General features: G+C 34.7%; 1 protein-coding gene across 2 annotated transcripts in view; it reads left to right on the forward strand.

Annotated features, from left to right (window-relative positions):
• The first annotated feature begins 366 nt into the window (after positions 1-366).
• Positions 367-27,997, forward strand: part of spega (striated muscle enriched protein kinase a) — a 140,364-nt gene continuing 112,733 nt past the window's right edge. Inside the window, exon 1 of one of the 2 annotated variants that reach the window (XM_015359158.2) lies at positions 367-1,894. In XM_015359158.2, the coding sequence (XP_015214644.2) occupies positions 1,459-1,894 (436 nt within the window). In that variant the 5' untranslated portion in view covers positions 367-1,458. Of the gene's footprint in view, positions 1,895-11,598; positions 11,860-27,997 lie in introns of those variants that run through there. The other variant, XM_069197148.1, reaches the window with a different exon arrangement.

The raw sequence follows: 27,997 nt of genomic DNA on the forward strand, positions 1-27,997 counted from the left end.
ACATTTAAAACAATCAAAATTGTTCTTACATTTTCTAAATCAATGCTTCCTTCATTTTCCCTAATCCTTGTGTCCTCATCTCCAGTATGATATACACAGCGATTAGGACAGATACTACTAGATTATAGCTGGAAGGACTGATCTGCACTAAGATCCAGGGGAGATTGGAGGCTGCCCTCTGCTTACACCTGATGCATTTGAAGTTATGTTTGCAGGTTCCTGGTTGGCTTCTATCTTTGACAAATGAATCAGAACTTAATCTCCTCTCCCTCCTTTTGCAGTCTCACATGCACACTGTGGGTTGTTTGGTTGGCTAGATGTCCGAGGGGGTGGTAGGAGGAAGAAGAATTTTACTGTCCAAAGAATGTGACTGATCAGTGAGCAGCTGTCACTTCAAGGCTTAGGGGACTCAACAATCACCTCCCCAGGGACTCAACTAGATAGGGAGAGAGAGTGTGACTGCAAGAGCTATACTCAAAGAAAGTGTGGACACCGTAGGCACAATAGAACTAGATGCCTACAGAGACAGAAACATGTATGAAAGGCAAATTAATTTGGTAATACCGGAAGCATAAGAAGTTGCAACCAAGAAGCTATAAGACTCCCCAGGTCCCTTAAGACCTTGAAGATCCACACAGAAGGGTGTAAAGCAGACCTCAGCAGTTCCAAAAGGCAATACAAGGAGGTTGCTAATGCAATATGATCCAGTGGGACTTGCACTAAAAATACCATCAACTTTGCTTCACTAGGAGAAACTGGACGGGCTGTATCTTTTTTAATTGGCTAAAGATTAAACCTTTAGTTTTTCTTTCTAATCACTTTATCTGAACTGTTCTAGGAGGTGAAGAGTATTCCAAAGCTTTTTGGCTGTAGTAACATTAAGGTAATACATTTATTTATTACTCATATGTTCTAAGGTTCTAAGGCTTGATCTAATAAGGCATTATTTTGGAGACATAAACGTAATGCAGAGGTTCAAGTTTGCAATTCTGGAAGCATGACTGTTAGGCTAGGATTTAATATGAAGAAAACAACCAGAATTTATGAAGGAGTTAATTTTTTTAAGTTATGTTGAAGAGATACATCTGTATGTTATTTGTAAATCTTCATAAATTGTAGAAAAAATGTTTAAAACTATGAATTTTTAAAAGCTACTTTGCATCTAAATTGTAGTTTACTCACACAAAAAGTTTTGGAATACTTGAATTCAAATATAAAATTATTCTCAAAGCCACCATTAATTAGAGGATTTGCCTGCTGATGAACGCTTTTGCTTGCCAAGACAATCCAGGCTAAGAAATAATTGTAAACTAAAAAGAATGGCAAAAGTTCAAGGGCCAAAATAATAAAGAGTTTAAAAGATTTTGGAAAAAAGTTGTAAAAGGAATAGTGAGAAAATAAAAGTAAAATAATTGATTTTGGGGCACTTACAAGAGCTTAAAGAAGAAGATTCCAACAATGAGAAAGGCTGAAGTCCAGATGACCCTGAAGAAGCCTGGGGAGGAGGGAGCCCGGGGGCGGATAGGAGTGGCGCCCCCTAGTCCTGGCATCCCATCGAAACGTGCCAAAGTGGTTCCGGATCAGGTGGTACCAGAGCTAGGAGGCTCAGATGAGTATTCTTACCGAACACCACCGGTTTTCCTCCGCAAGATGAAAAATGCAGCTGTGGGAACGGGGTGCGACATCCGTCTGAAAGTAACAGTGGCAGGTGATCCGCAACCTAACTTGCACTGGTACCGCAACGACATGCTGCTTCCTATGGATAACCAGGAATATGGAGGGCTGTGGATCAGGGACTGCAAGCTCAGTGATGCTGGGCTCTACACCTGTATAGCGACCAACCCGCTGGGAGAGGCAAGAACCAGCGCTGTCCTTGCTGTCATGGACCTGGAAGGTAATTCAAAAAGACAACATTTATCTCTAATCAGTATTGGTTATTAACTATTTTTCTCTTAGAGTGCTCACTGTTTTTTAATATGTTTTTTAACAGTTTTTTAAAAAATGTTGTTGTTTTTTCCATTTTCAGAGGTTATTAAAAATAAGGCCTACAGTGTGTAAGGTGCAGACAAAAACTTGTTTGGAATGGTTCACTGCACTATGGCTCTAGCTTTTACCTTCAGAAGACTATGTTTTGTTTCTGCATTGAGTTTACAGAGTCTTAATTCTGTTTGAAAGATAAGGCAAACTTAACAAAGCTATGATTTAATTCACAGTAAAGATTTTATTTCTGTGTAGTACTGTACTTTAAAATTAAGTATCAGCATCTACTACTAAATACTAATTAGTTTCATTCTGTATTATGCATTAATAATGGATGGATAAAGTACTGTAAAGCAATATTGATTTAAATAACTGGTAACCACCGCTGGTTGTGTCTCTTAAAATGGTGGGTCATTGGGAGGCACAGTAAGATGGAGTAGCTGTATCATCTTCTGCCACTTTGTTAAACGTGTCTTTATGACAGTTAACCACAGTGCTAATCTGGGTAGGACAGTATGGAATGATGGTGTCAACTGTAATCCTGAATCAAGATGTGTATTTCCACCTAAAATCCAACTGTTGAATGCAAATTCAGTTCAGTTAGAGTTCATATGGATAAAGCACGTGGATACCAGAGTAGGGCCCAGATAACTTTGAGGTTTTTATGGAACCAAGTGTTACAAATTGATGGTTTCTGAGGTTTGCTATATACATCTTTGGGAATTCAGAAAGAGTTACACCTAAGTAAGAAGTATATACAGTATCTGCACATGGATTGAATCATGTTATCAACAAAAACTCCCAAGAAATTACAGAATCCCTTGATTCATAAATACATAAATGAAGGAAATTGTACGGTGGTAAATGGTAAATCAAAAATTCTTTATAGTTGATAATGAGCAAAGTAAACATCTTACATTTTAAAATGTATTTTCCCTAACTCTGCCCAAGTCTAATTTTAACTTCCTTCTTTTTGTTATCTTTCTGATATCAACTCTGAAATTTAAGTAAAAGTGTAATAATTATCTTATTCCCAATTCTTCTGTTCTTTGTTGAGTCTTCTTTTCCCACAGAAATTAGTTTAGTGACTGGAAAAGATTTTGGCACTTTGTTGTATTTTTTAACACTACAGTGTAGTATGCCATATAATTTGTCTCATCACACATTCAAATATCCCCTTATCATCTTTGCATTCTGGAAACTTCCTAGACAGCAATTTTCAGATTATGATGCAATTCTGTTATGAAATGAAAAATGTCAAGATCCGACCATATTATACATTTATATCAATATGACTAGTTCCAATGTTTTTTCTTTATATTTCTTTTGACCTATTTATGTTTTTGTGTTGAATGAAGACATTGAAGTAAAACCCAGTAAATGTTAAGAGAGGCAGATTTCTTTGTTAGGATTTAGGTTTGTAATACGATTTGTATTTTGTTAGTAGAGTGTAAGAAGTACATTTACACTTGAAATGATTTAATGTTTAATGTCATAAAATAGGAAGGATCCCTTAAAGATTACTAATGCCATTCACAGATTTTCATTTGACAATTTTTCACTTAATAGTTGGTATGATGTTTTTAAAAAGTAATTAAAAAGAAAGGACTCCATAACCATCTTCACAGTAACATACATATCCAAATAACGCATCTAAAACTAAAAGACAGCCTTTTGCAAATATTGTTCCTCTCATTTTTTTATTATAACTATTATATGTTGGCATTTAAGTTCTCATTTTGAATGTCAGTCTTCGATCTGTATTATGCTACCATGTGATCAGCTTTCGAAATGAAATAGAAATGTTATGAATGTATTTGCTTCTAATAGAGATTATATTTCCAATTATTTATTTTAATAAAAAAAAAATATACAAGGATATTTAAATATACTGAAAGCAACTTTATCTTCTCCTTTTATTCCCAACAGCATTAAGGCCCAGTTCTTACTCCCCCACATCTACATTGATCTTTCCTTTCCTACATATATTGTTATGAATTCCACTGCATTTATATATATTTTTAATTTCACACTTTGAGAAAAATTTAGAACTTTTACCCTTTTACCCTAATATCCCAATTTGGAACAGAAAGGGGAGATCTGACTGACAACTGACAAAAAAGACTCGATTCAACTCTAACCGTTTTTAGAAACTATAAGCAGAGCAGAACCATATTAATAACAACATTGCATTTTTATTTAGAAACATTTTGAAACAACTCAGTGCAATTTATTAATAATCTCAATGCAATACTGCATGCACAATACCCTTACTGTTGAATTAAATGTACCCTATGGCTGATTAAATTTGATCCTTCTAATATGTTTGCAATACGTAAGTAACAGATGTTTATGATAATAGACAGACATGTCCAACTCAGTGGAAGGGAAAGGATATAGTTCCAGGTGTGGAGAATGAATAGAGACATTTATCTATATTTTACAATAATTCTTGTTATATTAAAATACTATTTTTAGGAAATAAGCATAAGCACAGAGGGGTTTTCAATAAAAAATGAAATCAGTATAATTAAATTACAGACAATCCTTCTAGTTATCATACTGGCTACCATTAACAAACACTCTAAAACTAATGTTTTAAGATGAAAAAAGCTCTTTACATAGTCTCTGTTGTCTTATAGCTTATACAGTAGTTTTAAAATGTGTGAGATAACAGTTGTATTTAATGAAATGTTTGACAGAAAAATGCATTTTTTAGGTTTTACATTAGTGTTTTAGGTATGTTACCACAGTTCTTAAACTTTTTGCAATACTTTATGCACTTAAAATAATCACCAATGTGCACTCCCCATCCCCCTACTATACTGTAGCTTTTATTTTGCCCTCTTACGGCCTGTCCCTTCAGTTTCTCCTCTTGTGAAAGGTAATTCCCCATGTTTCAATTCCCTGCATTGACTACACAGGGAGCAGCTGTTCTGTCACTCACGGTGATTGCCTTTACCCTCTCAGTCTCTCTCTTCTAACGCTGATTGCCTTCTCTCTCTGGTTATTTATACACAGGAATGTGCCAGGCCTCAGATTTTTGTCATGTTAATAGGCCACAGGCGCTCCTGTTACCGTGAAAGACATCACTGCTAAATATAGGTTAACTTTTGTAGAGAGACAAGGACTGTGCTAGTAAAGACCTGGACAAGGGTGGAACCACTTCTTTTTATTTTGGTGGCTTTTCATCCTCACCTCCTTTTGATATTTTGACTGCGTTTAGGGGAATTTAAAATAAATTTACACTTGTACTAATTATTTGCATTTAACAATTTAATAATTACCTGCTTTCACATAACCCTTTTCATCCCAAAGCACTGGAGGGAACCCATGTCATCCAACACTGAAGTACAGTACAGCACCCATCTGGGTGATATGCTGTAGCTTTTACAGTATATGCCAGTAACCCCAGTATGCTGCAGATAAAGTAGGGAGAATTTGCTTGAATTGAGGAATAACTTTAGGAAGGTCAGGCTCTAAAGGCTCAGAAAGAATTAAGCCATTTGAATTTATCTAAATATTTAAAGGAGGAAATGCACATAGAGATGTGGGTTTTTGGATAAAAATATACACATATGCTGTTGAAGTTGACTCTGCAGTCCTTTCAGAGATGGTAGGATGAGATTCTTGGATAAATAAATTACAACCAATAATGTGTCAGATAGCTTCATCTCACTTGAAACTTAATTGTTATTTTACCTTGCTCATTGTTTACTGAAAATGAGCTATACTACACACAGACTTGAATGATGATAGCTTCAGATATGCTTGCATATCATCACTCTAAAATGTATAGAACTATGACAATGAGACTGAATTATGATTAACTGTGACAGATTCTATTCATGTCTATTCATGCCAGTTTTAAGATGAATTAATGTCCAGGCACACCTCAATATTTGCATAAGTAAATGTACCTGAATACATTTAAAGAATGATTTCTTGGCATTTTCAAATGTATTTCGGAATATGTTATTCTTTCATTTTGTAATTTTGTAAAACAGAATAAGAATATATTACATTTAAATAGCATTTGAAATTTGAAATTTCTTTTCATTACACTGCGCACAGTGTATTTCTTTAAGCCTGCAGATTATGCTGAGCAGGTTTATTGTCACCTCGTTTTTTTTTTTCAGTTGCATATTGCTCTGTACTGCTTTATTTTCAAGCAAATGCAATGGCAAATCCTCTGAGACCAGTAAAACTGTTTTACTGGTACACAACCAACAACATCCTCCTCAGAACAATAGCTTAACTGCTTCTTTCTGTAACACAGCCTGATCAACCATATTTTTCTAAGGCACATTTCTTTTTCTCTCAAGTAAAATGTGTTTCATTCTAACTAGACAAGGATTTGTATTTTTATTTAAAAATAAACAAGGCACCTGGAATTCTGAAAGGATTTACTGTGAACTTTTTACTTATGTGGAAAGTCCACACAGTAGTAAAACCTTTGAGGTTTACTTAACAATTTAATATAATGGCATATATATTGATTATGTACAATATCTTATGTTAATGGGTGCATTATGTTAAAAAAGAACATTGATTATTTAGTTCCCTTGCCTCCTGACATATCAGAATTGCAATAGTGGGCAATCCTTTTCTAAATTATAAACCGACAGACATAAAACTGCAGTGGTGCCTATCACTTGTAATTTCAATATATGGGTCTCCAACAATGTTGTTCGATAGCAAAACCTCACTCGTGTATTGTCAAAACAATATTTTGAGAATGTTCCTATAGTGAGATGTTCCTGTCTGACTAGTTTGGTATTGATTAGGTTTAGACATCATGGTTACATAAAATTCTGAATTGAGTACCCTGGAGTATTCTATCAGCATTAAGCATTTTAGAGCTTTGATGATAGAAGTAGTTGCTTGTCATGTGTACAGCTCTACCTAGAAAAAATGCTTCTTTTTGGAGAGATGCCCAAACTGAGTTTCCACTGCCTTCACATTTAAAGGAGGAATTTAAGAAATGTATTCCTGCTTGCATAAAAACTTTCTCTAGTCAAGCTTTTTCTGAAATAATTTCTTATGAACACCTGGATGCTGTGCAGAGTCTCATACAGGTTACCATTAGCTTCTTATACAGTATAGTCATAAATGAAGTCTTAGAATGTTGGTTTAGTACAGTGTAAACCTTTACATTCAATAAGTGTTACAGATTTCTACTGTCTTCCGTTTTAAAAGTATCTCATTACATATCATAGTTTATATACTTTGTAGGGGTTTTGTGCATTTACTGGGATAATTATTAATTGTAGCAGTAAGTCACAAAATGATTCTTTGATGGCTATTAGAAACCTGACCTTGCGGGATAATTCAGCAACGCACACACACGGATACTAATACACAACAATACATCTATTAATACTTAAAATGTGCATATAAACATAACAGATCTTAAGAATGAGGTTTAGCAGAATACAAAAGGTATATATTCAATCACGAAGAGTTACAAACCAAGAGTGATATACATTCAGTATACCGTTCATTTATACCATTTCGTAAATGAACTTTGATTACAACTTCTACACTAGATACTCAAAGGCAAGTACATCACTCATAGGAATTAAATTGATATCAACTCCAGTTGAGGTAACAGTTGAATTCTCAAGCTGTAATGCAGAAGGTTGAATACTCATCCAACCTGTGTGGATTCAGATCTCCTGCGGACACAAAGGTACAGCAGCAGGCTGTTGCTGCGTCCAATTGGCGTCCTCTGGCTCGGTGCCAGGCAGTCCTGGTTCCGCGTGAGGTGGGGTAGAAGGAGGGAGAGATTCCTGCTGCGACAGCTAGTGAGTCCAGGCTGAACTAGCGAGAGTTTGTGCACATGGAAAGTGACTGCGGGTTCAAGCAAGTCACACTCTTTAGACGGGAAGAAGACTGGTTTGTTCCCAATTTAGCGCTAGTCCTGAATCCTGAGATTCGGCTGTTGACAGTTCCGACTGTAGTTCACTTGTCGATCAGGCGATCGTTCACGCTGGGGTACTGGTGGTTAACGAGGCTTGCTGCTGGGCTAACCTTGGGCGGATCCTTTGGTTACGTGAGGGCGACTTCCAGTCTTGACTCTTAGAACAAACTAAAGTCCTGGCACTCGGACACACTGGCCGTTAAATGATTGTCCGAGATGAGTCTGAGAATGTCCTGGAGGAGCCCCCCTCTGGGCCTTGTGCTGCCTGTTTTATCTGGAGGAACTACGGTCGTTCATTGGTTGAATGTTCCGCGGGCATTCGAGACACACGTGGGGTTACCCTGCCCTACCAGTTCCTGATTGGCTGATTGAGGTGGAGGATGAGTAACCATGCTCTCTGACATTAGGATTGTAAACAACCTGGGATGCAACTCTCCCAAGGAATCTCCCAGACAGTAAGGCGCCAGAGATGAACATTTATTAGGGTGGCTGGAGAATCTCAGCCTTGGGAGCTAGAAAAACACCTTAAATGTGAACCAAATGGAATGGCCTCTCTGTATCCAGCACCACTGAGATGAGGGAGAGAGGGACTGGCAAAGGAGCAGCAAACCTAATTCCTGTATTTTTAATAAGCCTTGCCACTACAACTTTCTAAGGATTTCATGGAAATAAATAATATTTCACTTTTCTCTTAAGAGACTATAAGAATCTAGATTTTTTTTATTCTTCCTTAGAGTCCAATATTATTGATTCTGGTACCACTAGAACTGTGTAACATGTTCCTGTAAATGAATGTAGTGTAGTGAGTGCTGTAGTGTATATCCTCTTTCATACAGTACGTGTTGCTATCATTTTGCCTAATCTTTTGTAGCGTAACAAATACACACTCAATTCAACTGAGGTGAGAAGGTCATAAAAATGTGCTGAAACACAAAAAAGAAAAGTCTGCACTCAACATCTAAACATTTTCTTCTCACTACTGATGAAAATGAGAAAGTGAATGTTTATTCCCAGACTTCAGCATTCATACTTGTGTTCACATTAAAGGCAAGATGTTTTTGAGTGCAGACTTTCATTTTTTCTAAATTATTATTTAACAAATATTTAAATTACTTGATTCAAAATATCATAATAAAATTATGTGTTTTTGAATTATAAGACTTTTTCTGGTATTGTTTCTGGTATTGTTTAATTTTGTCTGTAAGGATGCAGTGCACCAATATCATGAATACTATCTACCTGTTAGTAAATGTAAGACTTGGATTTCATGCACATGAACAGTAAGCTTTCATGCACATGATTTCATATTCTTATGTACTCTGTTTCCAGTTACAGTGCTCAGGTTCAGCTGTACTTTTACAAAAGTCCTTGAAATTCTATGAAAAGAAAGCTCTATGGCAACAAGTTTTTACTTAGGTCAGAAATCCTTATTCTAGGGAGATAAAATTAAATAATTGGTCAGTCAGAGCTAGTAATGGAGCAAGAATTTGTCACAAAAATTAATCTGATATTCAGACACACTACAACCATAGTGTTATTTATTATTAATGTTACATCTGAATATTTTAAAAGGATATCAGTCATTTTAAAATGTTTTAAGAAAAACATCAATATAATTTATTGTATTGCTTTTGCTAGGTCATCATTTAAAGCTTGATTTAAGAATTTGTGTTTTTGAACTCTTATCATATATTTGTAAACAATTGATAGCATTGGTAATAATTTTTTAATAATTTAAAAAAGAGGCAGTTGCAAATATGTGATGGAATTCCATTTATTAAATGAGTTGGGGCAACAGCAGTGAGGTGTGGACTTCACTAATGCTTGAATTTTCTAGACCAAATAATGCTCACAGTAGAGCTCATAAGGCAGGGAGGGAAATTTGAACAGTCCTATTGAAGGTATGTTCAATTAACTTACTGTATAATGACATTTTAGTGATCTAGTCAATTAATATTTATTCTCAGAGTTCATGCTCATGTCCACACAAAGTAATTTGAAATTACTATTATATACATATACTCTATATGGACTAGGAGTTTACAAGTGGCATTGTCAGACATTTTTAGTTTCTTTTTATCAGAATCTCTTATTGTTTTTGTATTGTTTATATGATTTAGTTTTATGATGTTGCTGCATATGGAGACTCTGCAAGGTGTTCATAAGAAATAAAAAAAATAATAATATTTAAGCTAAGGGAAAGAAAAGGAAGAGGTTGAATCCATGCTGTTAAGTAGTACAAAAGAAAAATACAATGTTCAGCTGCTGAGCTTTCTTTAGGTATATGCCTTCTCCAGACATTTAAATTAATTGTTACAGCAATCCCTAGTCCTTTGAAAGATAATATAACCAACTCATATACCACATTACCCCTTTCTCCAGTCCACCAGGGGGTTACAAATTACAAAGATTTAATTTAAATAATAGAATATACACGGGTATCATGATTGTAGATCAAAGTATCGATGTGGTAGCTCCTACTATGTGGATTTTATATTATTTAATAAACTTTATTTTTCTGGAAAACCTCAGAATGAATTCTCCATGCACCTTCTAGAATTACACAATGAATTAGCCTAGTAAGGGGCTTTTTATATATTTTTTTTTTCATTTCTGGCTTTGATAAGTTACTAATACTTTGTAAAAAGAGGTTATCAAAATAATAATTAGACACTGTCAGATTCTATTGGGCAACCTGTTATGAGCAGGTTTAATTTAGAAATGATAATCATTCAGTTGCTGAAACATGAATGTTATGTCAAGACACAGTAGGAGGTGCTGAAACAGACACTCTGGTTCGGCTTTGTAACCACCTCTAGGGTTTAATTAAATGTGATAAAACAATAATAATGTGCCATTTTACAAATTAGAGAGACTTATCTTTGCAAAAAAATATTATTTGAATTATTTTCTAAAATTATCCCAGAATCATAAGGTTATAAAGAGGTCACAAATAAGAGGGAATCTTGTTAATTTGGTTGCTAGCTGCTTATTGATTCAAGGTTGTCATCTAGCTGCTTCTTAAGGATCTGTGGGAATTAATTTCAACAACATGGCTAGACAGCTGGTAACATACCTTCACATTACTGAAGGAGTCCTGCAAGGTGACTTTACTAATACCTTTATGTACAATACCTACTGTAATACATAATTCTATTAAGGGTTTTAAAAACGTATATGGATTGAAAATATTTTTAACCATGTTTTAATCAATTTCTTTCACTATCAGCTTGATGTCTCCGTATGGTCTTTTATAGTCAGTTCATTCACAGGTCACCGAAAATCAGTTCCAATAACATATTAGTTGAGTGCTTCAGCTGTTTAGATGTTTAGAAAAGATTTCAATAGCACGTTCACAGCAAATACTGTATTTTAGTCTTGTGTAATTGGCTTTCTGCAAATGTTGTACTGTGTATTACACTTCTACTTGCTTAAAATATAATAGATTATAACAGATATTCACCATCATACAATAATATATAGTACTACCTTTATGAATCTTCCAGACTATTTTTGCAAAATGCTGATTCATAGGCTCTGTTTTATCCTTTTTTGCTATCCATACAAATAAAGGTAGCGGCAGTCTTGCATGTAATCTGGCATTATTATTTAAAGGCAGGACAACTGAGTGGTAGTGAAGAGGGTGTATAATGTGCCACCAGAAATAGACCATTTGACACATCGGCTATCAGCCGAGAAACAAGGATAAAGGGGCCTTAGGGGCACAGATTCTATGGCACTGGAATGAGTAAAGAAACTCAAAGACTTAGGAGTCAAAAATAGTACTTGATATTGATTTTTTTTCTAAATTCATCAGCATCTTCTTATTTCATGAGAAAAATCACCCAAACAAAACTTTTATCTAAGGAACCATTACTTGATTCAAAAGGTGATGTTTTTATAAGAATGATTTATAGTAGAAACAACAGAAAGAACTGCAACAAAATAAATCAAAGGTAAGTTGAAATGTGTATTTTCATGCTGTGTTATTGTTTTATTCTAACTTGATCATTTTGAAGGCCAAAGGGAGAACGCTGTGATGACGTATATATATAATGACTCTGCTGCTCCAGCTTCACAAGAGAATTTGTGATCCTTGCAGTAAGGTTAAAGAATGTGGTCATTAATCATGAGTACCTGGCTTGCTTTATCACTGATAAATGATTTGACCTGTAAAGTACAGAGAACAGGTGAAAACAGTATGCTTGTGTCCCTTTGATATGGCTAAATAATATTTCTCAGAGACAGTTCATTTGAAACTAACAAATGAGGAATTTGTTGGTATCGACGCAAGAGTTTATTACATTAATCTCTTTGAAAGACAAATTTTAAAACCAGAAATAATTTATGCAAAAATGTCTCTACTTTCTACTGTGAAATTAAATATCATTATTTTCTATATTAATCACTTTAGCTATGAAATATTGTGTTGTACATAAAACTGAAGACAACATTTCAGTGCACTGATAAAAAATAAAGTCTATTTCTGGAGACTTCATTTTTAATAACAGGACAGGTGCAATCATTTTTAAAGATGTTGTTTCCAAATACATTATCAAAATACTACTGGAATGAAATGAGTTTTATTTCTGTACGTCTCCCTAGAGGTTTAAGTATTCCATTTTACATATTTGAAATAGTGATTGCCATATTTGTGCCACAGATATCAAGGAAATTAAGCAGTTTGAAAAAATGTGTCAGATTCAGCATCATTATTGAGTATGTTATTTCATCAGAAACAAATGGGAGATTTTACATAGGATTAATCTCTTCTTGTCTTCTAACTTTCAAGTCGAGAGGAACCATGTACTTTGTTATTACAGTGACATATTTGTGAAACATGCTGAAAACTAAAATAACGAATAAACTAACCAATATGCAGAATTCAATATTCTAATACTGAGTTAAGTCCAAATAATTGGAATAGATCGTTTACTTTAGTGTTCTTATGATGAGGAAATTGTTATGTGAACAGTCTTAATAGTCTAAATTTTTCATTGCTGAAGTCACAGCAATAATAAAGAAAGAAATAAGTGTTATTATCCTCGAATCTGAGGACATGAAACGTGAACATTTTCCTTTTTTGTTTTCTGAAATTATAGGTTACTTCGAATTTACCTCTGTATAAGGTCTATATATAAGTTGCAGACAATGTATTAATTAACAACACATTAATTATTATACTGTATTTAGCATTTATTAAATAATCGACATGTTGCTCAAGTGAAGACTGGTAATGCATGTATGTAATGAAATGTAATGTATTTCAATAATGCAATATTTCAGACTGTATTATTTTCTTTCTGGTGGGCCCATGTCTGGCATCTATTGAAAAGGTGTCTACATCACTGATACCGTCAGTGTAACTAATCCTAATTGGAAAAGCTACATCTGAGACGAAATAAAAGTTGTATTCTGGAGTAATTTTATTCATAGGACATGCAAGATAACAAGACTTCTCTGGATCCAATTTTCCTTCAGCCCTGATAAAGTTAGAAATCTGACCTTTATAATTGTTAAAACAAAACATAATGTGCACCAGAAAGCCGCTTTAATAAATGTCATTTTTTAGCAAAACATCATTTTTATGGTAGTCTTGTAGACAATAAAGTAGGAACATGTGAGTTTTCTTTTTTAAAACAGATTTCCACAATACAGTTGATGATTTCAGTTATGCTACACAAGTTATGTGAGCTGTTTTAATTAACTGTGCAACAAAACCATAGAATCCTCCTGTAAATGTCTAACATTCAATTTAATTCCAATACATTACACGTGGGCTATATGCAACTGCAGCAATGTTTTACAATATTCTACAAATACAATGACTGCATTTTTCAGATTGTGTTGGCCAAGTAGACTTTGACTGAACAGAAAGTACTGTAGTCCTACAGGGCAGCCTCAAAATGGCTCCATTGTAAGCTTTATGTATTTTTGTTCAGTACCATTGTTGGAATCTCTCTCATAGAAATAGTTTTATTGAAATGCTTTCCTGTTGCAGATTCTGTTCATTGCAGGGCACACGACAGAAAAAAATAAATTAGCCTTAATGTGTCACTTTAGTTGCATCCGAGGTAATTATTTGGTTTACAGTTTTAATGACTTTTTTTCTTTCTTTTAAATGAACAACGAAGGGGTTGATCCTCCTACCCTGTCCCCAAACTGTTACTTTTAACCACAGGAGTTGTGTAGGTATTCTGTTCAGAAGTGTTTTCTGCAAATACAGATTTGCGGGAAACAGTGATGAACAAGAATTATTTTACAGTAAATGGGGTATGTTAAACATAATACCCTTAGTAAAATGATAGCATTTTGTTAATAAAAAAATGTATAGCTACATTAACATAACAATAACATTAACCTTCCATTCGAATCATTTAGCCGAGAAGCAATTGCTTAGAGAAGCAATTTGAGTCGCCCCCTGCTCCCACACAGTCATCACACTGAAAATGAAGTAAAACTACTGAAGCTATTTCAGAAATGCTGCAATTTCGCAGGTGATTTTTAAACTTGAAATCACAATGATAACAATCAATTTTTCAAGTGCTGAGTTGACCCTGTTTCTTGATTAGTCTGCAAAGCTTGGGGTACTTTTTAAGGAGTTTTATGGACGTTTGCAGACAGGAATTCTGCAAATGTGGAACCAGAACATCTGGAATTCAGAAATGCAGGCACTGACATTGTCAGTGCATCTACTACAGAGACAGTAGCTGTGATTTTTCATTTTGAGCTATGGTCAGAGCAACAACACAATATTTAGAGGTCACCTTATTTAATCATATTAGGTGATCTGATGTTGGATCGATTTTAAAAGTCTCTTATGTAAAGAATTAGTAGACGTCAACAACGACGACAACAATAATAATAATAATAATAATAATAATAATAATAATAATAATAATAATAATAATAATAATAATTGCGTCTTGTTGTCCTTTGGGGACTCGACCTTTCTTCTTTCTGCATTAATTGTGCAATCAACCTTGTTCAATTAAATCACTTATGCTGCATAGCTGTTCAGTGTAAGTAGGCTCTAAGCCTTTACTACGCTAAAGACAACAATCTTTCATGAGTACAAACATTTTTATCTAGAACTTTTTCCTTGAGCCCTCTGAATCCTAGGATTAAAGCTATGGGAGATTTAAAGAATGTGAAAAATGGATGAACAAACGAAAAATTAAATGTATTTCGTAAATGCAAGAGGTAAAACTTTCAAACTTGAAAATTACCAAAAAGCTAGCTGTTTAGAGGTTAATTGTCCAGATTAAGATTAAATTTTAGCTCCTGGCAAATTGTGTTTTGCAAGCATTCTGATTTTACATGGTGAAATTAATAAAGACAAACATGTTGGCTACAACCCTTTTGAAACTCACTTTCAAGAGCTGTTCAGTAAGATTAATATGGCTGTTAACCTTAAAGAGCCTAGTTTGGGGAGAGCTGGCAACATAAAATGATTTCTGCTGCTGTGGTTAATCATGCCCAGGGCTGGTCTCTTCTTATTATTTCAAAGTTGTTTAATTACTTATTATAATTTTAAATCAGTAGAGAGTCTATAAAACAGTTTAATTTAATTATAATCATAATTGCTTAAAGTGGTATAGCTCTTTTTACCACAAAGGGTCCCAAAGCACTTTAATTATAAGAGGGGGCCCAACATCTACTATAGTGCTGCACCCTTTGGCTGGTGTACTCCAGCTACCCTGCTACACAGCAAATTATCTGATTAAGGGTATAATGTATGGATGCCATATTGTGCAAAGCCAGCATACTGGGGTTAAAACCCTTAGTCTTATGAACTATGCCTATAGGATCTTTAATGACTAAGTAGTTAGAACATCATTTTAAATCTGAAGGATGGATGCTTAAACTGTGTTTAAGAATCAAGTTGGTGTTCACTTCTCATGTTACTCTTGGTTGGGAAGAGTGTTTGGCATTATTTTTGTTATTGTCACACACTATAATGTGTATTTTGGTTCCAGTTTATATCCTGCTTTTATATAATCCTACCTTTGAACCTTAAGACTCTTTGCCTTAGCATTTAAATGTCGTGTTTCTTTTTGTAATTCTAACTAACATAGAAGAGAGATTATCTTCATGAAGTGTCTTTGGACACTTATCCTTCCCAGCACAGGCTTAAAGGCCAATGTCACTCCTGGGTCACAGCAAATGAACTGCTGGGGATTTCCCCAGTGAACGAGGTGTGCAGTTGTTGCCGTTCCTCAGTGTGGGTAAACAGCTAGGCAGCCCATTGCATGCTCCTGACTCGCCTCTGACGCAGATTGTCTGCTAGGTCATGCGCCCTGGATAATTCCTAATTTTAGTTTGCATGGTGTAACACTGGCACAAGCTAAGACACACTGGCCACTGCTTCAACCTTTTGGTAAACTGTAAAATGTATGCTTCTTACGATTCACTCTAATAGCTAGTACAATGATGAGCTTTAATAAAAAATGCAACTACTGACAATATGCATAAGCTACAACAATTACACATTTATCACAGACTGATGTTTAATAATGAAAATTTGACTGAAGTTAATTGGTTTTGAAAAACATGAATATACATACTTAAGTAAAGTAACAGGAAATAGTTAATTCCACAGTGAGAAGTTGAAAGAAAACAATGTTCTTTGTGTATAAAGGAGAGAGATGAAAGGTGTTTAAAACAAAGAGAATGTAAGAAAAGACACAACAGGTGAGATGATGCCCAGACAAAGGAAAATCTGGGGGATAAGTATAAATAAACTGAAATCTGAATGAAGTAGGTATAAAATAAATCATCGAAACCTGTTGGAAGGTATAATCTTCGTTTAAGGATGATCTTGGCTTTTGGTGCATTTCTGGATTAAGAGTCATGGAAACTGTGTAAAAGGATGCAGAGTTAGTGTAATCATGGCCTGAAGTGAACTTGGCTTGGAGAAATCTTTGATGCATGCTGCTCAAATGTGTTCCCTGAACGGTTATCCTGAAATGGATAAGTAGCTTTCTTCCTGCGTAACCTATGTATTTTACATTAAATACATGGAATCAATTTAAAAGGTCCTTTAGTCGTGTACTTTTATTGCCCATGGGAATGTGGTCTGTATGACTTCTTTAATGCAGTACTGTACCAAACTCTACAATGTGTGCCAAATGTTGTGATTTATCTTTGTTGTGTCAGTGGGAGCACAGGTGACAATGAACAGTTTCTACCTTAGAATTAAACCCAAATGTTCCTTTGTGTTATTAAAATAAATATAATTCTATTACTTCCAACGTTCCATATTTGTAACTTTAGCTGCCTCACTGGCTGCCTTAAATACGTTTCATTTTACACCCTTGGAGGCAAATGTTCAAGAAACATTTGTGTTTTATTTTAAGAATGGTACAAAGTAACGCATGGTTTCTCTAAGGGCTATTTTGCTGGATGAGTAGCAAAAGGGAGGCATTTCAGTGTTATAAAGCATAAGCGGCTTGGATAGAATTATTTTCATTCTGTTTTTGACCGAAAAAGCATGTGCTTGTTAATTTGTAAATACATTGTCTCTAATGGAGATCCATGCCTGTTATATTCTTTATTATTGTCTTTAAGCATGTACTTGATGTTCCACTATCTACTGTATCTTAGCTGTTGTATTTATTAACCACCTTCCCATAGATTGTGATGTTACATTGTATAGAAAGCTGTCCTTACCTTGGAATCATAATTTTGCTGTTTAGTAAATAAGATATTAGATTAATAGATGGATTGTGTGTATTTTTGTTTAAGTATAATATTGAATTCACAATAACAAATAGAGATGTTAGAAATATATATTATCAGCAGGTTGAGAACCAGGAATTAAGCAATTCAATTTTTAATCCTACTGTATACCCGACTGGGAATAGACTAATGCGTTCAAATGAATTTGTAATGAAAAGAGCCTGTGCTAGTTGTAACAATTTCAAATTAATTTTCTTGCAATTGCTGGGCTTGTTAGTGTTAGGTCTCAAAATCATTTCAGCAAAGCAGTACGGTGTCCCAGCCTCAAAGTTCCATTTACTACTTTTCTTCAGAGAACTTGCATTTTTTTGCATAGCTTATTAGATTCCCCACATTTGTATCAAAGCCTTTTTGGTTATTCTGCCTTACGTGTATAACATAAGATTACTTACAGATTTAACATAAAAGATAAATGCTTAAAAATCAAATCAATTAACATTAATTTTACTTATTTGTTTTTTATTAGTTGTAATACGCATTAAAGTAGTAGGATCAAGATATATCTAGCAATGTGTTCCATGTTTACCTAAGATGAAATATAGAATATAGAATATTTATTTTTTTAATATTTCATGGGTATATTCACATTTAGATTAAAATTAATATTATCCCTCTAATTGTATTGTTAAACATTTTTATTATCAGATTATCAAAAAATGAAATTAATCAAATACATTTATGGTTTAATTTTAATTAGTTCTATTTATTATTAAATTAAATTAATTAAGATTTTTAACAATACAACTTTAACATACAATATTTAATATTTTAATAAAAATGATTAACATATTTTGAGACACTTCCATGTAAACAAAAATATTTCTCTTTTTGATTTGTCTATAGAAAGGTGTGTCTAAGTCCAAAGTAACTACTGCTAAGAAACAGGTTATATCTGAATAATTGACATGTCGTTGCTTCTTGACCTTTGAAACAATTGTATTTATAAGGGGAAAATTCTTAGATGCTGTTTCTTTATTCACTAGGTCCACTACCTATATCCTGGATAATTAGAGAAAAGGCTATACTGTACGTTTCTAGAAATAAAAGTTTAGTTTAGTTTAGTTTAGTTGCTTAGTTTCATAGATTTTGGCAGCAAATGTTTATGTGCAAACAATGATTTCTGTTATATAGTATATTGGTAAATGAGTCAAATGAGAATTATGTTTTAAGAGAGTAAATTGTTCAAATATTAAAAATTACAAAGTAGTTCAGAGTTTTGAGGAAATACAGAAGAGGCAAATACAAACTAAGGGCATAGTATTAATACAGATGATCCAGATAAACTTATATAGAATTGAAATGAAGTCTCATTTGTAATGAATGATTCACTGCATGCACTTTAAACTTTTGTTTGTTATTTCATGTGACTCTTGCCAACATCCACATTTTTTTGATTGAGTGTCATCAGATCTCTGATTCAGCCATCTGTTCTACACCAGCTTTTATTCTGATGCATACTTTTTGGTTTCAGATTTTTAAGTTGTTTTGTTTTTATTTTTTAAATTATTTCACATTAATCTGTGTGCATTCCAATGCAAGAGAAAACCTTTGACCAATCAGAAGTCCGGAAACGGGTAGAACTAATTTATTGGACAGGGCTAATAAAGTAGATGACTCAGGTAACAAAGATTTCACTGATAACTCTGTGCATTAGCTATAACTATTAGAGGGAGAGACACAAATGACTTTCAGGCCATGCCCTGAGGGACCATTCAAATTAAAATGGGAAAATTCTTTTAAGATTTACTGTGAATATATCCCGCTATGAGAAAGCTGACATCTGAGCCACAAACTGTAGCCCTGTGCCTGCATGCCATCAGATTACACATATTGTATGTGTTTGGGAGGTCTGTCACCCTTGGCTTGCAGAACCCTTCCTGGCTTCAATGATCTACCATTGGTCCCCCATCAGAGAAGCTTACTCAGCCCCAAAAACTGAGTTCATCACAGAGGTGTTAATCAGCAAAAGATATTCAGTTCCTCTCCTCCTGTAGAACATCTCTACAGACCTCTATTCCACTGGAGGAGCCAAAACGGATTCCTGAGAAACTCCATTTCTCTTCCTGGCTAAATATAAACACTTCTACTCTAGCATTTAGAAAAATAGTGCAGTATGCAAAATTCATTCCATGCATCAGAGATGCATTTACAGATGCGGATTGTTAAGATATATTCCCTCTGTACCAGTGTCTTGATTAAATTATAGGGGTCAAATAATCACCTGGGAATCAGTCTCAGAAGACTTCTTTGTAAATGACAAATTCTTTGTGACTGGTAGATGTCACACAGCTCTAAAAGGAAAATAGCTGTGCCAGGAGCGCAGGGGGTAGGATTTCCAGCCATAATGCTTCAGGAGGCTAAGAGTGGAAGAGAGGGAGGGAGTAAAGGCAAAAGGAAGATGATTGAGAGAAGAAGAGGCACAAAATGGAAAAGAGAGAGAGCCGAGGGACGCAGCTGGAGTTGTCAGTTAGATCTACATTTCCCATTATGTCAGCGTGGGGCTGTTTTATTTTTAATGTTGGTAAAAGAATTCCTATGAGGAGAGCTTCTATGTTGCAAAGCTTGGGGCTCTGTCTTTCCAGTCTGCATGGATAAAAACACCATTGCTTTCTACTCATTAATATACCTATAGATGATCCACATAAAAATTATGTGTTTTTTTATCCAGATTATATATACTGTATATATCTTATTTTTTATCTCTCTAATGACTTAGATGTTCACTACAGCATATTAGAATGAATTTAGACTACTAAATGGACATTTGACAGTCTTCTTATTGACTTATAGAAATCTGTATAATATAAAAATAAGAAGAGAAATTTAAATATTTTTGCCTTTACTGTATACTTGCAGGTGTCAGAGCATTGTTTCAGTGCCTTGCTCCCCAAAATATTATTTTCTTTGTGTAAATACAGTATATTTATTCCCCAACAAGATATAATTTTTTATATGATTTTCATCAGTAATTTAAGACAAGATCATGTGAAGAAAAAATCACATGCAATTCTCTGTATTGTTAAATGCAGAGTAATCTAACATTCTAATATTGAGTTTAGTTCCCAATACTAACCATTGGGAAGTCTGTGTTTGAAAGAGAAACATGATCTAATCTAGAAGAGCCAGGAGGAAAGGCAACCATTCTCAATGAAAAGACAGTCTTCAGGATTATGTCATTCTCACACTGAGTTTAATTTCCAGTAAAGAATAGCTATTTCCAATATACAGCTGCTTGGTTTGTAAAAGCTCCTTTGAGTTTATCACATTAGTTCAAAGTCCTAGTTTATGTAAGGCATAACCTTGAACACTAACAAACTAGTGTTTAATCTCTAAAGTTTCATACGGTGATCATTATTTTAAACTAACATGGAGCACATACTGTAATTTGACTGTTTGCTCATTATTTATTCAGTATTCTTCTCAAAGACCTTTAAAATGCCTCTCTAGCAACAACGGCATATTTTATTGTATAATTTATTTTTAATCTATGTTCTGTCTGGCTAATTTTCTATAGATAATTGAAACCTGTACTGTTTTTGTATTCAGTGCAACCTAAAATGTATTGGAGCCTTTTCATTCAAACTGCACAAATGCATAAGACAAAGCTTGAGATTTCATTTTATGTAGTTAAAAATAAAATAAATTAAGACTGATAAATAGATATCTTTTGTAATTGTTTTTCCAGGAGATAGCACCTCTCTAGTGCTTCTTCTATTATTTCTGAAACACCTGAAAAAAGATACATTCTTCACAACTTTCCCCTTTCCCTTTGATCTGACAGAAAACAAATTACTTATGATTCTGTTTCCTGTAGTACTATTTATTGAATTACTATCTGCAGGGCTTTGGGGTTAATGGATAATTGCAGTGACTGTATAGTAATGCCATCACAGCACCAAATCCCTGACAGCGGCGCAGTTCCTGTAAAGGCTAGTATGATAGCTCATTCCTGTGTAAGCATGGACATGGTGATGTAACTCTTGTACACAGTGCCTGCCAGCAAGTGCCAGCATCCCTGATTTACTTCTCCAGTGCCTGCTAAATGGAGCTGTTTTGTGTTATTACACCATGCTTGTAGCAGTCTACAGATTGTTCCACATTTCATTAGTAGGCTCCTCTGGGAGAACACCTGTAGTCTGCAGGTCCCATGGTAACTAACTGGAACTGAATATACTTTCATTGACAAAGTGAATGATTCTATAGCCCTAAATAGAATTTGTCATTCTAGAGTGCAGCATTGTTTTTTGTGGTTAGTGTGATTGTTTCAAAGCTTCAAGTCACTGCTAAAGGCTAGGTCCACTTAATAACCAGGACTATTAATTTCACGGTTTCCTGTTGAGACTACATTTATTAGTATTTTCCAAATTAAGAAAACTATTTAAAACTTACAACGGAAGTGCCTGTAGGACCATCTAAAGGAACAGTCACAGATTTATAAAGAAGCATATATTCCTTGATTCTCTGTCTCATTTTCATCCTGCGCCACAAAGAAGAATGACTCATCTACAAAATAATAACTGTAGACTTATTTTCAGGATATTTATGGGCATGTATTATCTCATCAGTGATATGCTGGAATAGAATAACTACTTTGTTCCACCTAACTCCTACCTCCAATAATTATCAATTGGGGTATGGGGCATCAACAAGCAGAGCTAAAAAATCAATGCAGTGCAAAATTTAAAATTATTTGCTTTAGTTTAAATTAAAATACTGAAGTATATTTAAAATTATGGACCGTATATACTGGGTGGCATGGTTGTCCAATGGTTAGCTCTGGAGAACTGGGATCAATTCCTGGGGTGCTCTCTTAGTATGTTTTCCCTTTGTTCATGTGAGTTTCCTCCCACAGTCCAAAGAAATACTGGAAGGGTTAATTGGTATTTGGGAAAAACTGGCCCTGGTGTGAGTGTCTGTCCTCTGTGATGGATTGGCACCCCTTCCAATGTACTGTATATCCTGCCTTGCACCCGTGGTTTGCCAAGATAAGTTCTGTGACCCTATAAATAAGGCAGTTAAAAAATGGTTTCAATATAATGGTTATTTTGTTAATTTATGTTTCACATATGATACAAAAAATGTTTAATTAAACTACTGTATGTGAATATATGTATACAGTATAAAACAAATTATGAAATTAAAGATTATTTTATATAGTACTTTTAATAATGAGATCTCTCAAAGCTCTTTACAGTCAGGTTATATGGGGTCTTGTAGGTATAGGTTTTGGCTCTTGATGTGAAAATTATCTTAGTTTAAGGATATTTTAGATCAACCTTCCTCTTTGAGCACATTGGATATTAACAAAAAGAATGAGGAATCCTTAACAGATGTGCTCATTACAAGATGAAAGCTTTTTCCTTCCTTTTCAATTAATATTTTTCAGCACTCTTTGAAAAAGCATTCTCTGACGGTCTGAGTCATATAACACAACATAGCACTTCTAGAAGTAATTTTTTTCTGTTTTTCACAGGCCTCCTTTATCCAGTAAAATAGAGACATACTGTAACTGCATCTGAAAGTACCATGTTGATTGAAAGTGAATAAAAATGCACAGACCCTCATCTTGTAATTAACAAGTCTCCAGAAGATTCCTCCCCATTTTAGTGAAGCTGGACAAGCTAAACCATGTTAGCTTACAGTATATGAGCTACAATATACTTCACTGTAAGAGCCACCTTTATTAATAATAATAATTAATAATTGCTTACACTTACATAGGGCTTTTTTGGACACTCGACTTAAAGCGCTTTACAGGTAATGGGGACTCCCCTCCACCACTACCAATGTGCAGCATCCACCTGGATGATGCGATGGCAGCAATAGTGCACCAGAACACTCACCACAGTGTGGGGAGGAGAGCAGAGTAATGAAGCCAGTTCATAAATGGGGATTATTAGGAGGACATGATTGGTAAGGGCCAATTAGAAATCTGGCCAGGATGCCGGGCCAAATTATTACACCCCTATTCTTTTAGAGAAATGCCCTGGGATTTGTTAATGACCACAGAGGGTCAGGACCTCAGTTTTACATCTCGTCCAAAGGAATAGCGCCTTTTTTACAGTATAGTGTCCCGTCACTATACTGGGGCATTAGGACCCACACAGACTGCTTCCAGTCTATTGCCTGCTGATTGGGTGCTTGTGTGGATAAAAGAGGAAGGTACATAAATCAGTTACATATCCAAGAACACGTACATTACGTGCATTCTAACACAAATATATTCCCATGCAATGTTTTGTCTTACCAGCAAAATCCTGAACAGGAGTTTGCAAGTCTTGTGTTGTAAGATTTATAGATCTCTGCATCTTTTAAATAGTAACTAGCAACATTGTGATTAGTTGGACATTAACAAGTGGGAGCTGTCAAGCCCCACATTCTCCCTCGCAAACACTGTTACATTGCCAAACCCACTGTTTCACAATCTCATTCCTAATTGAACCCATCACATTCCCACATGCACCAGATTCCACAAATTCTCACTCCAGACCAATTTTCCATCCATATCCCTTTTCCTTCAGTATTTAAAGTTCCCTCACACACCAACCTATGTTCATTATTGAGAAGCCTCCCAAAGTATCCTCTTGTATGTGTTTCTAACCTTCCTAATCTTTGCTACTGCCTTTTTGACCATGCTCTTTGGATTTTGTTTTTTGGATTATCTTTCTTGGATTTCCTTGGTTATGAGACTCATTGCTTCTCCAATTGACCAGGACCCTGGATTATGTGTTTTGGATTGTCCCTGTGGTACTTTACATTCTGCAGGATTTGTGGTCCTCCTATTCTACCGATTGGTTCCCTGATAGGGGTGACATTGTGATTAGGTGTGTTTCTATGTCTTGTTAGTTTGTTGTGGTAGTAGGAGTTGCTGGAGTAGCTTCAGGAAAAATTAGAGTGGGTTAATGGTTAGTGGATGTGCATAGGAGCAAAGGTGGATAAGAACTGCTACTGTTTGGTTTTGACATGCTACCTAATCATAATGCATAAATAGTTTTTCACCATGTACAGTACATACATGATAGCTTCCATCTGAATGAGATTGGCTCCAGTCAGTTTAGAGTAAGAAGTTTAAAAAAAAAGCTAAATAAGAATGGAAATAGGGCAGAATCTGTAAGGGTGATACAGTCAAAAGAAGACAAGTAATTTGTAGGGGCCAGAAATTAAATGTTTATGTCTTAATGCTAATAGAAATATCAGACTAATAATTTTTTTTAAAAAAATGGCAGTAAATGCTTTACTGTGGGAAATATGAAGCTAGAATCACTGAGACATTGTTCAGTGAGTTGTGGTGCTGATTTAACATGTGGATACACAGCATTCTGAAGATTATGAAAGAAAGGAAAGGGAAGAGTAGCTCTAGACATCAAAAAAGAGCATTCGGATTCGAGAACTTGTCCTAGATAAATCAAGTGTCTCAGAGTTGATCTGTGCCAAACTCAAAAGTATTCAAAGAGCATAGTGTTAGGAGCAGGCTATACCCTATACAATACAAATGTGAGTTATAATGCATTCTTATGTTATGAAATTAGGGATGTGAACATAAAGGAAAAAGTAGTTTTCATTGGAGATTTTAACTTTTCTCCCATAGATTATGGGGGAAAAAAAGCAATAGGAATAGCAGTTGAAATTGAAATGGTAGATATTAGTAATGACTGCATTCTTAGTCACTGTGTCAGAACACCTTCTATAGGGAATGTTTGAATTGATCTAGTCTTTTCAAACAATCAAGACAGAGTGAGGAAAACAGATGAGGGAACCATTTTGGAACTGCCTTAATGAAAGAGGAATATGAAACAATGAAAGAATAACACAGAATCATATAGGAGCCTTTTAAATCTGTGTGATTAGACACAGGCAATGAGAGTAGTTCCAAGGTAGCTTCATATGCAATCGATCAGTGTCTGGCTGTAAGAAAAAGACTTGTGACTACTGTCTTCTGCTTTTCTCATGTTCTTAAGAAGGAATCGGACCTGTAAAGTCTGAATATGTTGAAAAAAGGAGTATGATACTGTTTTTGAATTACTGTGCCTCTTCTCCCCTGGTGGACCACTCAGCTAAATGGCTGCGTAATGGAGGTCAGACAATAATAACACCATCTGTCTCGCACTGCAGCTTTGACAGCTTGTTCACCTGGGAGAAGTAGTGCTTTGTCTCTGTCATTTTATTCCTAAGGATGTAATACATATAGAACATGTGTACAACCAAATGGGGTTGCAGGTTTCAGCTGGTGACTGCATTTCAATGAAAGGAGATGTGCAGGACTGATTGAACCACAACACAGAGACACACCACCTTTAGTCTTCAATCCATTCTAATCCAGTCCAAGGTAAGGAATTGCCTTGTATCCACATTATGTTGAGTGAAAGCTGCAAACAACCCTATTCATCAAACACTTTTATTCCCAACCAAAAGGGATTTGTTTCATTGACATTTTTTGTCAAACTAATGTGCTGACACATTTGTGATTCATCTTCACAACAACCCTTATTTTAGAAGTTTTTAAGTTATTGAAACTGAAACTAAAATTAAACATGTATTCTGTAGTATGAATTCTATATATCAGCAAAACCAAGTGTTACGATTCAATCCTTTACTCTATTGCAGCTCTATATATTATGACCTCTGTTGCCTTTTTATGAAATAGCCCATATCTTATTTCCTTTGAAAGGATATAGGTATAGGATATAGGATCAGATCATATTGATGGTCAAATTAAACAATTTAAAACAATGGAAACTGTAATAATTGTCTGTTTTGAGTAAGATGCCACATACTGTTGTGAAATAAATTACAGAAAAGTGTTCCCCCTTTTCAGGAAATAAAATGACAGTAACAATAACAACTGTAACTTGCATCTTATTGATTTGGCATTAGCAGTACCAAATTTACTATATGCACAGTGTTGCAAATATTTAAACAAACATCCAACTTCCATTACATAAAAAGTCAGTTGGCAAGAAGTTGGGTGGGTCTTTCTAAACAAAACATTTGTCAAATGCTTTCTTTCTGTAAAAATGATATGATTTGCTGTGTTTTGTAGAGTTTTCATCTTTACTTGGACTACATTATGTCAGCAATATGGTATTTCATTTTTGTGTACACAAACATATGTAAAACATACAAATATGTTAAGTAAAATCAAAGTTCCTAGTATTCCTAACAATGATAAATCAGTAGATCTAAAAATGCACTTACCACCACTGTTACTCCTACTCATAAGTCATTGATTTATACACATAAAACTTAAAATTCAAACTACATCAGCAAATAAATTCTCTTCATCCAAGAAAACAGAAGCACACAGAGGACCAAGGTTAAAAAATGCTCAAATATGACAGAAATACTGAAATTGTATGAAGCCTACTGTATGTGTCAATAATCTAAATCGGAATATTTTTCTGTAACTTCATTTCTAATTAAGAAATGCATACATACAGATATTAAATTAATATATTATTGTAACAATAACAAATTGGTAAACTTGTAAGTATTTATCCTACACGAGTTCTACATTTTCAAAAGAAAGGATTTCAAGTAGATGATATGCATTGACATACTGTACCATATTTATACCAAGAATAACACTGGCCTAGTGACCTAAATTTCAAAAGTCTACATCTCTGAGTAACAACATAAAAAAACATACAACAAATGACTCACTGAGGTTGCCAGCTGAAAAACCAAAGAGCCAAACCAAAGAACTCACATCACTTAGTGTAAATTACCAGTAGATTACACTATCTGACAGAGGACAAGTGACAGGAAGCTGTGAAGGGGAATGAGGAAAATAAACAACAACCAAAGCTCTTGCTGCTGAAATTTTTAATCATTCTTCTACGTAAACAGTGACGCAGATAAGTAGTACTGATGTCTGAACTTATACTGTAGTTATAAAAGCATTTGCCTGATGTGTGGGGATTTTAAGAAGTCAGATGTGCTTAATGATGCATGAAGGCAAAAATGTGAGAAGAGCAGTAATTAGATTAAATTAGTTTTAGACGGGCAGGTGAGCAAAAAATAAATGAAGGTTGTTAAATTGTCCTGCCTTTGCTTAGTTTTGATTCAGTGAGCAGTCAGTGCTCCCTACAAGTTTATATGCAGTAAATATAGTTTTATCTCAAAGAAAAGATGCTGAAATACTGCAACCGTTTCTGACAACAAAGAGATTCTGTATTATATTTGAGATTCAGAAGATGCAAGGGAACATGTTTATCTAAATAGATTGCGGTGGACCTGATATTAAAGCTTAGTTTTTTAAACTAGCCTCTGCTCACAGTCTCTCCCAAATATGTTTTTTTGTGAAAGGTAAAAAAAAAAGATGTGAGAGAGTTCATTGTTTTAAAAATATGTTGT

This window comes from Lepisosteus oculatus, chromosome 12 (assembly GCF_040954835.1).
Source record: "Lepisosteus oculatus isolate fLepOcu1 chromosome 12, fLepOcu1.hap2, whole genome shotgun sequence".
Lineage (NCBI taxonomy): Eukaryota > Metazoa > Chordata > Actinopteri > Semionotiformes > Lepisosteidae > Lepisosteus > Lepisosteus oculatus.